At 37.0% G+C, this 15,184-nt stretch overlaps 2 protein-coding genes across 2 annotated transcripts; both read left to right on the top strand.

Annotated features, from left to right (window-relative positions):
- Window positions 1–215: 215 nt before the first annotated feature.
- LOC145611761 (nuclear transport factor 2B-like) lies at window positions 216–1,232 on the top strand. The gene is made up of 2 exons (XM_081667122.1): window positions 216–569; window positions 1,043–1,232. Exons 1-2 carry the CDS (start codon window positions 270–272, stop codon window positions 1,115–1,117), a joined length of 375 nt encoding a protein of 124 aa, XP_081523248.1. The 5' UTR covers window positions 216–269; the 3' UTR covers window positions 1,118–1,232.
- A 1,007-nt stretch (window positions 1,233–2,239) lies between these two features.
- On the top strand, window positions 2,240–3,283 carry LOC145612263 (syntaxin-125-like). The gene is made up of 2 exons (XM_081667640.1): window positions 2,240–2,718; window positions 2,848–3,283. The coding sequence occupies exons 1-2, from the start codon at window positions 2,240–2,242 to the stop codon at window positions 3,281–3,283; spliced, it is 915 nt and encodes a 304-aa protein (XP_081523766.1).
- The last annotated feature ends 11,901 nt before the right edge of the window (window positions 3,284–15,184 follow it).

The raw sequence follows: 15,184 nt of genomic DNA, 5'->3' as shown, positions 1-15,184 counted from the left end.
CTAATGACTCGACTATTCAAGGGGCCGGGGCAACATGGTAAAATTAGTTGTTCCAAAAGCTAACAAGAAGCAGTCCCATACCACCTTCTAGTATCTTTGTAAGCCGCATTAGACACATTTATGCTTTGCTTAAGCTTTATAGAAATATTCTTTCAAAAAAAAAAAAAAAAAAAAAAATTATGCTAAAGTTATGTTATTCCTCTATATAGTAGTATTCCCTAAGAAATATAATTCAAAGATTACGAAATTGTAACCAAGAGAGAAAAAAAATGGAAGATTATGAAGGGTTAGGAACATCATTTGTGATTCATTACTACAATTTGTTTGATAATGAACGTCCTTCTCTTAAATCTCTTTATCAACCAACTTCTTTGCTCACTTTTGAAGGACAAAAGTTTCAAGGTGTAGATGAAATCTCTAGTAAGATCAATAGTTTGCCATTCAATCAATGTCGTCATTCGATTAGCACCATCGATACTCAACCTTCGTCTATCAATGGAGGTATAATCGTCTTTGTGAGTGGCAGTTTGCAATTGGCTGGAGAAGAGCATCAGCTACGATTTAGCCAGGTAACTCCAATTTTTGCTTATTAATTCTTCGCATGATCACTTGTGTAGTTAAGTTCTTGACGTTGATAATGTTAAATGTCGTCCTAAAATATGTTAAGTTAAATCCACATACTACTTATAGCCCTTATATCATAACACAAGTGAAAATTTTAAGATTGAAAGTTGGTAGACTATTTTTGCTAAATGTATCATTCTTTGTATTGGTTTTGGACTTTTGGTTATATTGGGATTTTAATGTACAAATTTTATAATACAAAAGTTGCACCACATGTTCTCTTACAGGCCGGCCTTGTAATATAGGGGCGCAGGGGTATATAAAAAATAAAGAAGCAAAAGATTGATATTGTTCAAATTTCTCGTTGGTTGAAAGTGTACTTGTTACACCACGCTAGCAGCCTAATAGGTTGCACGAGTTTGATTGCAGTTAAGTATTGCTAATATTGTAATTTGTGTGTTGATGTAATTTGATGCAGATGTTTCATTTGATTCCAACAACGCAAGGCAGCTACTTTGTGCAAAATGATATATTCCGTCTTAATTACTGTTGATTTGCTCATTGCTACTTTTGCCAGGAATAAATCTTGGTTGTAATTGCAAACAATATTTATATGTATGGATCAGAATTATTGTTCTTCATTTGGTAATTTAGTTTTTATTACTGTATTTGCAAGTTAGTTATTGTATTTGTAACAAACAAGTTGATCATATGATCAAGTCATCAATTCCGGAAGACCCATTTTGGGTTAGTGTTTGTTCAAAAAGTTGGCCTGATGACACCACTTCTTGGGACAAACTTTACAACTTTTAGATCATCAACTGTAGAGTATGTACTTAAAATATCTATTACGCATAGATGGAAGAATAATTAATGATTTAAGATGAGTTTTAAAACCGTGAAAAATGAAATAGGACAATGAATATTGAGGCCAAGCATTAAGTTCCGTAATCCTTGAGGCATCAAGTCTTTCAAAAACTCGTGCATCACTTTAATCATCTTCAATTTTCGTCATTGTATACTTGTTATGAATCTTATGATAGTTGAACACATAATGAATGTTTATAAAAATGTCACAATTAATTAGCTTTTGAATAAGAGAAGTTATATATAGGTTATTATTAGACTAATAATTGAAGCTAAATTTTAAACCATGCTACAATAAATCAGAATATTGATAGAAAATTAGTAAATTAATAGAAAAAAGGTCGATTGCAGTCAAAAAAAAAAGAAAAAAGGTCAATTAACTCAAAATGAAGGGATATGGTTCTACGATTATATCACTTCATAATTTTAATTAAGCAGCCTAATTAAGGAATGTATCATTTAAACCACCCTTTTTTTTTCTTTGGGATGAATTTTTTATGGTCCTAAACACCTATGAACTACAACCGTCAATAGTTTTTACCTTCTTCTTCCCCCAAAACCCCAAAAAGAAGCAAACACTTTAACAAACTTTCTTCCAATTTTAACTTTGATGATTAATTTTTCTTTACACAATTTTTCTCTCTTCATATGGTGAAGAGGCTAATTGTACCTATTTCAATTTAGTTTTCGTCTTCACCATATTCGATCACTAGGAAGAAAATAAAAATTGTTTGAATTCTAACAAAAGAATTGTAACATATTAGTGTTGGCTAGGATAACATAGGTATTAACTAGGATATAAGCGAAAATGAATGACCTATTTTCTAACTCGTTTAAGAAGCAATCGGAATTTGATCAACAAGGTTTCAAATATGATGTGGAATCCGGGACAGGAGGGATGAACCTTGACAAGTTCTTCGACGATGTGGAGAGGGTAAAGGAAGACATGAGGGAGGTGGAGAGGCTTTACAAGAGGCTCCAAGACTCGAACGAAGAAAGTAGGGTTGTCCACAATGCCAAGACCATGAAGGAGCTTCGTGCACGGATGGACTCGGATGTGGCCTTAGTCCTTAAAAAGGTGAAGATCGTCAAGGGTAAGCTTGAAGCCCTAGACAAATCCAATGCACAAGCTCGTAACGTGCCTGGTTGTGGACCGGGGTCCTCAGCTGATAGGACCCGTACATCGGTAGTTAGCGGCCTAGGGAAGAAACTTAAGGACATGATGGACAACTTCCAAGCCCTAAGAGGGAAAATGCAATCCGAGTACAAAGAAACTATGGAGAGAAGGTACTAAAAATTTATAAAATGCACAAACTTGTAATTATATTAGTAAAAGCACGTGGTCAAATAAAATTACTTTAATATATATTAAGGTAACAGAGAAAGTAAAACTTTAATGTATTTATCTTGTGTTAGGTACTTTACTATAACCGGAGAGAAGGCAGATGAGACGATGATTGAGAACCTAATCGAGAGTGGAGAAAGTGAAAATTTCCTCCAAAAGGCGATACAAGATCAAGGAAGAGGGCAGATATTAGACACAATATCGGAGCTCCAAGAAAGGCATGATGCTGTGAAGGAGATTGAGAAGAATTTGATTGAACTTCACCAAGTCTTTCTTGACATGGCTGCTTTAGTTGAGGCTCAGGGACAACAGCTTAATAACATCGAAAGCCACGTGGCTCACGCAAGCTCGTTCGTGAGGCGTGGAACTGATGAACTTGTGGAGGCAAGAGAGCAACAGAAGAGCTCAAGGAAGTGGTACTGCATTGCCATTGTGGCTGGGATTGTGCTTATTTTTGTCCTTGTTTTTCCTTTGTTTATCAACGTTATTTTGCCTCATTTGGTTTAACAAAGGAAGATGGGAAGTAAGTGACAAATTTAAGGAAAGCAAAAAGACAAAAACTATTAGGTTTTGTACATCAAATTTTAGGAATGAACTTTTTTTGGATTGTTTCGTTGGTAAGTTGGTAGTGTTGAGTTTCAAATATTTGGGTTTGAAACGATTTTAGAATGATATTTCATTTACAATTTGTGAATTTGTATTATATCTTTCTAGTTAGTTTGAAAGTATAAGATCTATATACACGATGATCTTAAAAATATACTACCTCCATTTCATATTATTTGTAACAAAACTTTTTTTTTTTTTTTGTTTTTTAAAATTATCATTTCTCTCTACCTCTCTCCTCATCACAAGTATCTCTAAGAAATGGAGGCTATATATACTTCGTATGTACTATATATATGGTAATCAAATTAAATAATCTATAAATTAAATTGCATATACATAAACTTTTTTGACATTAAGAGTGTTATAACGTATGCAAGATAAACGAATAACTACAAGAACACACTGAAGCTAATCATAAACATAGGGCCAATCAAGTTTAACTCATTTAATAGGGGATGAATTCACAGGATTTTGTAGGAAAGGTACATAGTTCCAGTTTCCAGTTATCCACTTCACTGCCAAGTCTTCGGGTCAATCACTTTGCTATCAACGGTCTATTTCTCATCATCGGTGTAGGAAATCACGTTCTTTTGGGGAACGAGCTAGATCATCTACAGCTAGTCAGGTGGTTCTTGTGGGTGTAAAGCGCGTTGTCGAGGACCTCGAGTGGATTCAAAGTACTTTAACTTAGCTCGAATGAAATTAGCTCGCAAATGTTTTTTCAGGGTTTTTCATAGTGTAGTTTGTTGTTAGCTTTTATTGTTTTCTGTCTTTCTTTATATGTACTATTAGTAAATTTTTTTTTTTTTTTGTAAAAAAGACAATTTCAAGTGGGAAAGAGTGATCGGGAGAGAAGTTTTAGGACAGTTCTAACACTAAAGCTAATCAATCATAACCCCTCAAAAAAAAAAAAAAAAAAAAAAAGCGCTAATCAATCATAAACTGCAGTTGGGCCTAATTTTTGGGCCGGAAATCTGTAGGGACTGCACCAAAAACTAACCTAAAATTAGGCCAGCCTATTTAAGCCATTATCGGTTAGTTGCATAGATTGCGCGGCTACAATCGGTGTTACTCCTTTTTTTTTTTTTTTTTTTTTTTTTTATAGAACTCCTAAAAACTTTTTGCAAAATTCACTTGATTTTTTTTTATTAATGTATGTGATTTATATGGTAGAATAAATAGTGTGTTATTCGTAATTGTTGAAATTGTTCCAATGAATAAACTATTAACTTTTAATTATAATAATAATAATTTATACTTAATGATAATTAAGGATATTAATGGTCAAAAATTTGCATTAGTATATGTACTCATGAGAAGTGGAGCACTTATTAAAAACAAAGAGAGTATTAAAATAAATCTTTGATCAGTATTTTTAATTTAAATTTTTTAAAATACATCAATTTAAATGGGTAGTAAATACATATAATTTTCAAAAAAAAAAAAAAAAAATTTAATGATTTTAATTTATTAGGATAAAAAACAAAGCTTATATTAGTTATATAGCCACAAGATCACTCAACGGTCAACAGATATCATGCATTGCTTGAATATCATCATGTTTATACAAATTTTTAAAACCAAACTATTTCACCTATAAAGTATAAAACCATTTTATAGGTGGGTTGGGCCAAAGAGAGAGAAATTAGGATAAGATCACATGTTTGTATTGACTTATAACAATGGGACTTATAAAAGTAGTTTATAATGGTTAGACGGTCTTACACAAATGTTTTATGTTCGTATATTAAAGAAGCAAATTCACAGGCCAAACTTCAAGGTGCAGTGGTGGGGCTTGGGTTAGGCCCTTAACCACCCTGCAAACTTGACATTGACAAGCTCAAGTCGATTGGCCGTTGGCCGGGGCTGGACTGGGATAAACCTGTGCGTGCCTAGCCAAGTCAATTCTTAAACATGGTGGTCCCATTAGGCCAACCTATGCCAACACAAAGAGTGTCAATTCTACGCCCTTGGCAGATTTTATGCGAGTATATATGTGACATAATGTATGTCATGTCTTAAATAGTGGAGTATCATACAGTACAGGATGGATTATTATAAATAAATTTAAGACACCATGTAATTAGATTCATGAATGAAGCAAATCAAATTTGCATAACAAAGCAACTAAGATTACTCTACTAGACAATTAACAATAAGTCAATAAGAAATCACAACAGTACAGCTCACTTGCTAGCTTTTTCCTGATCTAGTCAAACTTACTAGGCAACGTGATTAAGTAATGCATACGTTCGATTAACTTCTGAATTAGCTAGATTTAATTTTTGATTTATTAGGGCATTAGGCCCTTAGTAGCTAGGATAACATCATCCTAGAAACTTATTTGATCTACCCAAGTTAGATTATCTTGAGGGAGCCAAGAAAAGAATCTATCATGCATGTTTTTACTAATCTAATATATATATATATATATATATATATATATATATATATATATATATATATATATATATATATATATATATATATATATATATATATATATATATAAAAAGGAGTTTTTTCCCGAGTTTTTAGAGAGCCACGTAGGATCTAATTTTCTCAGGGCGCCATGTAGGATTATAAAGTTTAGTTGTAGCCAATTAAATAAGAGATTATTAATTTCTTTAAGAATTAATTAATTCAAATGCCACGCAAGCAAAATTGGCGAATGAGATTCTTAAGTTTAAATTAATTAAATATAAAATATTATATTTTGATATTAAGAATTTTATCTAAATATACAACAAATTTTAGCACATAAATACAAAAAAAATATTCAAAAAAATTCAAACAAGCCGTGTATCGCACGGGCTTCATCTAGTTAATATAATACTTGTATATAGTTTGTGCTTCGTATAATACTATACGGAGTATGTACAATTGATGATAGACTTTATCAATTTCAAAAATTACTACTCGTACTTCATAAGTTAATTAGTTCTTAGTTCCACTTTAACTTGTAATACATATATATTTTTAAATACTAAAATTTTATAATTATACGGTATTTAATATATAATTATATACGAAGTATATATAATTGGTTAAAGTTATGTGTTGCCAATGGTACAAATTAATGAGAAAAAAAAAATATATTCCTAACAGAAATAGGCCAAATTGAAAAACATAAGTTGTTTTACTCATATAAATTAGTCGGTTATGCCCATAGGATAATAAGTTACTAGACCCGGCCCATACCGGACCCGCGGACCGTGGCAGAGTGTTTTATGTGGCAAAATAATTTATAAAATGGTTAGATGATTAAGGAGGAAACTAATTATACTTTATAGAAGTCAATGAGTATTATGTGATGATAATAAGGCTGACTAATTAGTAATTAAAGAGTGACAATGGCTGCTGAAGACAATTGTCAAAAACATATCTGGTTTATCACAAGTCTTTCTTGCCATTTGTAGCTAAAATCAATTAAAAAATTAAAAAATACTAATAATAGTTGATGAATTTACAAAATTTAAAATGATGATTATTGGTGAGTCACAATCAATTTGGGTTTGACGTTTCTTCTTTAATGATCTGTCCAAAGAAATCTGATGTACTAAGATATGAATATAGTCATATCACTAAGAAAAATGAAATTTTTGGTAGGAAAATATCATGAATTTTTCAATGAAACTTGGAATATGTTTATCAATTCTAGCTGGAAGTTACCAAGTAAGCAAGAGAAGGTATTAGGGGTGTATACTTACTACTCCGTATGAATTAATCAACAGGATGGACCACAATTCTACAATTATTAAATCACAATTAATAATGCTCACTAATGATGTAAACTAAACCAATCATATGAGGATGATGTAATGAGTTAATGACTACAGTATATATTATGAATCTTGACAAAAAAAAAAAAAAAAAAAAAAAAAAAAAAAAAAAAAAAAAAACACTTTGAAAGCATACTATGAAAGATATCTAATAACATGCGAGATCGATATGTATAGCCATGTAGGTGTCAAAAAGTTTGAGGTAATGTAGTAGTATTGCTGGATTAATGAATTTGACATGGTATTATAGAAAAGTTAGGACAAAGTTAGCTAGGTTCAAAATTATGGACTAATACAAGTAAGTGGAAGTTATAATGTCTTTTTTTTTTTTTTTTTTTTTGACATCATGTAAACAAACAAGAAAAGAAAAAACTAACTAAATTACAGTTATATCTACTCCTAAGGATGAGTGCACACAAGATATTCGGCTTGTCTGGACGCTTCAGGAGATACGCAAGAGGGGCAAGTTGTTTACAACTTGTACTATTCGGAAGGTGGACAGGGATATGGTGGTCGATGCTCACAATAAAGCTCAGTTATAACTGTAATCTCAGCGTGGATTGATGTCCTCTATATCTACTCCTAAGAAGTTATAATGTCATGTTAACATTTCATCATGAATTATCTACATGGGTTGTTAGATTACATTAAAAAAAATGAGAGAGATATTGTTGTATGAGTTTGATTGAATTGATAACCCTCTTACTCCAAACTTAAGTAGTAATTAGGATCGATGAAGCGCTTCCAAATGGTCAACTATCCTTAGCTTATTAATGAGTACAACTAGACCCATTTGATAGATGATATACGAATTTGATTTATAGAGAATAAAGACAGACCAGACTCTACTATATATGAGACATAAAACGCCCTATCGATCAATCATCTCACTTTAACCTAGCTCGAAATATTGGTGTAATACTGAGCTATATATCTACACAAGCAAAAAACTACATGTCTTAATTGTACATAACTACTATCAAGCCACAATAGATCATAGAGTAAGCAACATCTTATCCATTCATACTAGCTAGAACCACTAGTACATGATCGATCTAGTTGATGATGATAATATAGCTGCTTAATCTCAACCACTAACCTGCTAGCTAGAAGATAAAAAACAAATAAATATTGCCTATTGTTCCGGGTAATTCCGGCACAGATAATCTTCGTGGGTTGGTAAAGGTTTATCGTCCAATTACGCACCTGCACAGTCAACACAGATAAGCTAACCCGGGGGTTATCCGGGAATAACCTCTCCGATGCTAAAGTCAGCAATCTGATAAAAAGAAAGAATGAAGAGAGAGAAAGTGTTTTTGATGTGTAGAGAGAGAGAGAGAAAAAGATTGTACCTTTGGATGAACATTTGCTTGGGTATATATAGAGAAATAACCAAGCTGGTGCCACCTATAACGATAGGTGGCAAACCGACCTCATAGGCAGCAGGTGCCTACGTGGTCTGAAGCAGATCTCCACGTGGCCGTTTAGAAAGGCCGTTATGGACATTTGAGCTTTCTTATTAATCAGTTGTTTCTGTGTTATTATTGCATATTACCGGCTAATTAGGTATTGCTACCGGTATTATCCCGTACAACTAGCCCCCCCAAGTGAGGTCGTCGGTGAAACCGGCGTGCTCACTTGTAAGTGTAAGAAGAATCAGAACAAAATGTGGTACCGATAGTATTTTGAAATTAGAAATGTAAGATTCGCCCCTTAAGTGAGCTAAGTACCGATAGTACTTTGGTCACTTTAAAACTGATTGAGATTTTACAAAAAATCTCTGATTTGCCCCTTAAGTGAGCTAAGTACCGATAGTACTTTGGTCACTCAAAAACTGATTGAGATTTTACAAAAAATCTCTAATTTGCCCCTTTAGTGAGCAAAGTACCGATAGTACTTTGGTCACTTTAAAACTGATTGAGATTTTACAAAAAATCTCTGATTCGCCCCTTAAGTGAGCTAAGTACCGATAGTACTTTGGTCACTTTAAAACTGATTGAGATTTTACAAAAAATCTCTGATTTGCCCCTTAAGTGAGCTAAGTACCGATAGTACTTTGGTCACTTTAAAACTGATTGAGATTTTACAAAAAATCTCTGATTTGCCCCTTAAGTGAGCTAAGTACCGATAGTACTTTGGTCACTCAAAAACTGATTGAGATTTTACAAAAAATCTCTAATTTGCCCCTTTAGTGAGCAAAGTACCGATAGTACTTTGGTCACTTTAAAACTGATTGAGATTTTACAAAAAATCTCTGATTCGCCCCTTAAGTGAGCATAGTACCGATAGCTCGCTTAGGTGTTATCACTTTGATGAAAAATTTAAAAACTGCTAAATTTCGTGGGCGGGAAGAGTTTAAAATGAGTGGGGCACGTGTCATTCATCCTGCGTTTTAGGTTGCGAAAAGGCGTTTTTCCCCAGCCGTTGGATTGCATGCACAAACTGTCACTTCAACTGCCACTGTTCATGGGGGTATTTAAGCGTTGAAAATCAGCAATTTTCCTCATTTGCTCTTTGTTTCAAAAAATTTCTCCGACGCATTTTCTGCGAACACACTTAGGGTTTCGTCGATCGATTTGCATCATCAAGAGGAGAACGATTTCAATTGCTTGCTTGAAGATCCAAGTCTCTCAACTTTCTCACTTCAGTGTTTCTGTCCGTTCTTTCATACGAAGTTCATTTGATTCTACGAGGTAAAAAGCCCTAACTTTTGTTTATTTTGGTAATTTAGAGCGTCAGTTGCCTGTTTCGCCTTAGTGTTGTGTCTGTGGTTGTATTTGTTAAGTTTATGCCTAAATTTGTTCCAAACTCGACTTCGGGTAAGGCCGGCGAGGCTGACCCGTTTGCACCCTTGTCCCCAGCTCCGGTGAACGAAGTTGAATATTCTTGTCAGCCTACCTGGTCTAATATTTTGGAAGACGTTGAGATCATCTCAATCTCCCCGATAAGCATTTGCCCTCAATTGCATTCTACTTTCGAGATTATTCAATACGGGTCAAACTTAGGCAAGATAGGTCGTAAAACAACAGCAATGCCGAGAACCAAAAGAACTAGTTATCAACCTGAGGAATGTGAAACCTCTGAACACCGTGAAGGCAAAGAACCTGTGGTTGAGGGAAATTCTGATGTCGGTGAGGAGCACATACAGTCTGTAGAGAGATCTCTGGAGGATATGGGTGAGGAGAGTGTAGGTAACAGTGAAAATGAAGGTGTAGGTGAGAGTGGAGATGAGGGATCCGGTGAACCCGGTAGTGGGGATGGCAGCCAGGATACCGAGGTAAGTGAGCAAAGGGTGAGAGTGAGGGAGGGTGAGGCCGCTGAAAGAAGCGATGCCGTCATGAAAGAAGAGAATTTAGATGAGGGGTATGACTCTGAAAACGACGATCCAAAATACCGAGAACCCCTTGAACTAAAGGCCGAGTATAAGGTTGTGTCAACGAAAGTTGACCCAGAATGGCTTGCGAAGGCTACCGAGAAAGAATATTGTCGTATCGGTGCTCATTTCTTCAACCTCCCTAACGGCTATGATTTGAAATTACCCGAAGAGGGTCAAACTGCTCTTGACTGTCCTGACGGTCATATAGTTGTATATGCAAAACATCTCGAGTATGGCTTACGGTTCCCACTACATCCTTTTGTCGAGAAAATTTTTAGGGCTTGGAATGTGTGCGTGGCGCAGCTAACGCCCATTGCTATTCGTAATCTTATTTCACTGGTGTGGGTAATGATATTCATGGACTTCCCTCTTACTTTGAACTTATTTCGCACTCTTAACTGGCTAAAGAGAGATAGTCAGTCACCAGGGTTTTGGTCATTGTTCACGGCCCGGGGTAAATGCACGGTCTGGCCAAAACTGACCAGTTGTAAATGAAGAATACAAAGTTCGCAGGCGTTTCTATCCTGCTCATAGCATGTTTGATACTATTAGGCATAGAAGATTAGGTGAGATAGAGAAGTACGCTTGTAAGTTTTTTGACTGTACATATGTGAGGGCCGGTAGTAAGAATAAAGCTGTACCGGGGGTGTGGCTACCCAACTGTAATTATATCTTGGGTAACGCCCCTTTGTCTCATGTCGGTCTCTGCTGGACTGACGCATTTGGTATGGCTCTTCTCATATTAACAGCTTTGCTTTATTTTTTTCATTTTCATCGTGATTATTACTATTTTTTATGTACATCGTTACTGTCTTCTTCTCTTTTTACTGTCATATTTTATTTATGTACTTTTATTGGAATATCTCGATGCCTAGAACCAGTTATTTCAAAATAACTGACTGCCCTGTCGGTATCTCGATTTTTAGTGTATCTAAGCTTCACAATCCTGTTACTCGTATTCATTTCTTGCGTGCTTGCTGTGGTGCAGGTATTGATAAGTTAGACTTCGCCAACTTGGGTTTACATCCTGACGGCAGGGTGAAATATCAGTGCCCTCCAAATCCAAAGCACAGTTACGATACCTTACCTGTTTACTGCACACGTGCTCATAAAGGGAAGAAAAGAAGACGGCAAGACATGACTTCCAACGAGCAACGCAGGACCAGAGTTCCCCGTGCTTTTCCGGTCAAAAGAGGTGGAGCAAATGCTTAGAAAAGGTCCAGCGACCTCTCCGGCCGTGACCAGAATAAAAAACAAAAACAGGAGGAGGCCGCTAAGGATCAGCAGAAGCCGTCAGATGCCTTCAAGGATCTGAACGTCGTGAATTTGGAGGACGACGCTCCTGCCGGTGTCAAGAAGTTAAATATCACTTTACGCCGACCTGCTGAGACAAGTGTGATAGCGGCGGAGAAAGTTGTTACAACTGAGAAGATGGTACCGGCGGAAGAGTCTTCTCTCAGGGTCCGACAAACTCGGTTGTCGGGCAAGTCCGCCAGCAGCAAGAACGCCTTTATACCTGTGCTGACAGGGGATTATATCGAGGTCCCCCATGTAAAGCTTCTTACCGAGGTGGCTGAGGAGTTCTTGGTTCCTAGCGGCAGTGCTGGCGAGCCGTGGCTTCCGCGCATTAACATGAATAGGGGAGAGTCTGTTATCTGCGACGATCCCAATACCGGAGGCAGCATGGGGTGGAGAATGCTGAAGGATTTGGCCACGCCGGCAGACAGGCCTGTTGACAAGCTGATAGCTCCTTGCGGTCAGATGATGAATGATATGCTCCGGGTAAGTCAAAATTGCCGTCATGACCCTTGTTACTTTTTATTACTTATGTTTTGATTCATATATTATTATTATTTTTTATTTTACTATATATATATTTATGTTTTTTTTTTTGCTTTAGACGGTTAATTCGGCTGTCGAGGTGGTACATATGTACCGTTATTACCAGCGCTGTCATGATCAAGCTGAAGCGAAATTAAAAAAGTGCGACGACGCCCGACAAGCTGCTGTTAACGAGAAGGAGAAACTCAAAGGCACCGTCAAAACTATGGAGAACCAACTGGTTGTCCTAAACACAAAGCTGACCAATCAGGAGTCTATGCAGAGGAGGATTACCAGCCTCGAGCAGGAGCTAAAAGCAGAAAAAGAGGCTAAGGCAAGGTTGGAGGGATCCTTGAAAAAAGCTGAAGAGGAGAAGCCCGGTATCAGGCGCCGGGCAGTCAACCGGTTCCTGCAGTCCGACAACTATCGGAATTTGCTGGTGGACCGGTATACTGGTGGGTGGGTAGCCGCTCACCGTTGCGTCTACAAAGCCGAGAATTGGGATGCGGAGAAATGGCAGGCAGCTGAGGCTGCTTATGGTGAAGACATGCATCTCTCTCCTACCAGCTACGAAGGGGATTATTTTGACAACCCTCCTCCAATCGAAGTGCTGAAGAACCTGGATCCGCGAGATTTGCCGGAAGAAGAGTTTGCTGATGCTCTTATTGCTAGTCCTGTCAAAGAGGACATTGCTGTCGGCACCTCTGAACCTGCCCCCGAGAAGGAGCCTGGGTCAAAGAAAGATTAATGGGGCGGGCAGTCATCACCGGAATCTTGCGGGTCCTCCTTATCTGTAATTTCCAAGGCTCACTGTTGAGCAGCTTATGTTTGTTTCTACTTGAAGACAACAATAATTTATTCTGTTTTTAAAACTTGTATTTTGGCCGATCTGACCCTTGTCTTTTTTGGGTGATGGCTGTCGATTTCATATGTATGTTCTAATAATTTTTATTTCCTGTTTGAGTTAAAACACGTATCTGTAATGTTTTAAACACGTATCTGCAATGTTTGAACTTAGCGTCCTGCATGCTTTGACTGCGCTGCCGTTCGACGGCTTCTTTATTGAGCTTAATTTCTGAATAATTTTACCGTTGATTTTATTTTACTGTCTGCATGTTCCTTTACTGTCTTCATTCTAATGCCGTCAATAACACTATGCTTGTCTGCGATTTCTACAACTGCTATTTACAAGTAGATTGTAATTTGTATTATAATTGCATATTCGTTGTTTTATCTGTACGAAAAAATTTTATAGCTTGCCCTGCCGTCTTTTCGACTCTTAGGCTTAGGCATATGCCCCCGAATTCCGCAATTAATTTCCTTAGAAATTGATTTCGGAATTCCTTATCAATCTGTTATTGCCGGTATTTTCCTGTATCTGCAGCCTTTATCAGGCCAAGTATTTGACAGTAGATCAGACCATCAATTTCAACTTGCCTTGAGGCGCAATAGTTATCCAACCTTCCTCCTTACTTGAATGAAAGAGACAGCTAGCTAGGCTGTTTATCAGATCATATCGAAAGTAGGGGATGGCTCCATATGTTATAACACTTTCTTTTATTAATTAACGGCCGTGGCCATAAATCATCAAAACAAATTACAGGCCTGGAGGTTGGTTACAAAAATATTAAATCATGACTACATGCCATGCCGGTACCTAACATAAGAAGCAAATGCACAATCTAAACCTAATATTTTTTAAGGACATTTGTATTCCAAACATTCTTTAACGGTACTCCCTCTAGAGACATTAGCCGATATGATCCTTGCCGAACCGTTTCATACACCTGGTAGGGGCCTTCCCAATTTGCTGTGAGTTTGCCTTCTGCATTCCCTCTACCCGTCGCTGCCGTTCGACGAAGGACCAAATCCCCATCTTCCAGAGGCCGGTAATTAACTCTCTTGTTATACGCTTGACTCATACGATTCTTATATGCCGCTTACTTGATGGCAGTCGTAAGCCGAGTTTCAGGTAAGAAGTCTAACTGTTGTCGTAGGAGCAAGTCGTTTTGATCCTCACAAAAATGCTTAACACGAAACGTAGGGAGTCCTACTTCAGCCGGAACGACAGCTTCAGAGCCGAAAGCAAGGTTGAATGGCGATTCTCCGGTGGTTTCCCTTGTTGTCGTTCTATTCGCCCATAATATTTCCGGGATCAGATCTGCCCACAAGCCCTTTGCATCTTCTACTTTCTTTTTTAGTGCCGTTAATATCTGCTTGTTTGCGGCTTCCGCTTGCCCATTTGACTGAGGATGGCAGACAGTCGCATATGCAAATTTCACCTTGTATATGCTAAGGAAGTTCTTAACCGGATTGCAATCAAATTGGGAGCCGTGATCAAATACCATGGCGACCGGTAGCCCAAATCGGGTGAATATACCCTTCCATATGAACTTCTTAACTTCACTGGCTGTTATCTTTGCTACCGGTTCTGCTTCTATCCACTTAGTGAAGTAGTCAATCCCTACTATTAGGAATTTTCTGCTCCCTGTTGCTGACGTGAAAGGTCCGATAATGTCCATTCCCCATTGTGCAAACGGTATTGGATTTAGAATTGGTGTCAGGTCGTTTGGCGGCTGATTTATTGCCAGCCCAAATTTTTGACATTTGTCGCACCTTTTCGCGTATGCTAAGGTATCGGCATTCATTGTTGGCCAATAGTATCCTCTTTTCATTGCTTCCAAGGACATTGACCGACCTCCAGCATGATTTCCGCAATCTCCTTCATGGATCTCTTCTACCAGCCTAGCTGACTCATAGGCCGATATACATCTTCGCAACGGTAACGAGAACCCCCTTTTATACAACATTCCTTTGAAC

The sequence above is a fragment of the Chenopodium album genome, chromosome 24 (genome assembly GCF_948465745.1).
Source record: "Chenopodium album chromosome 24, dcCheAlbu1.1, whole genome shotgun sequence".
Classification (NCBI taxonomy): Eukaryota; Viridiplantae; Streptophyta; class Magnoliopsida; order Caryophyllales; family Amaranthaceae; genus Chenopodium; species Chenopodium album.
Note: the sequence above shows the minus strand (reverse complement) of the source record. Positions and strands in the feature narration are given on the sequence as shown.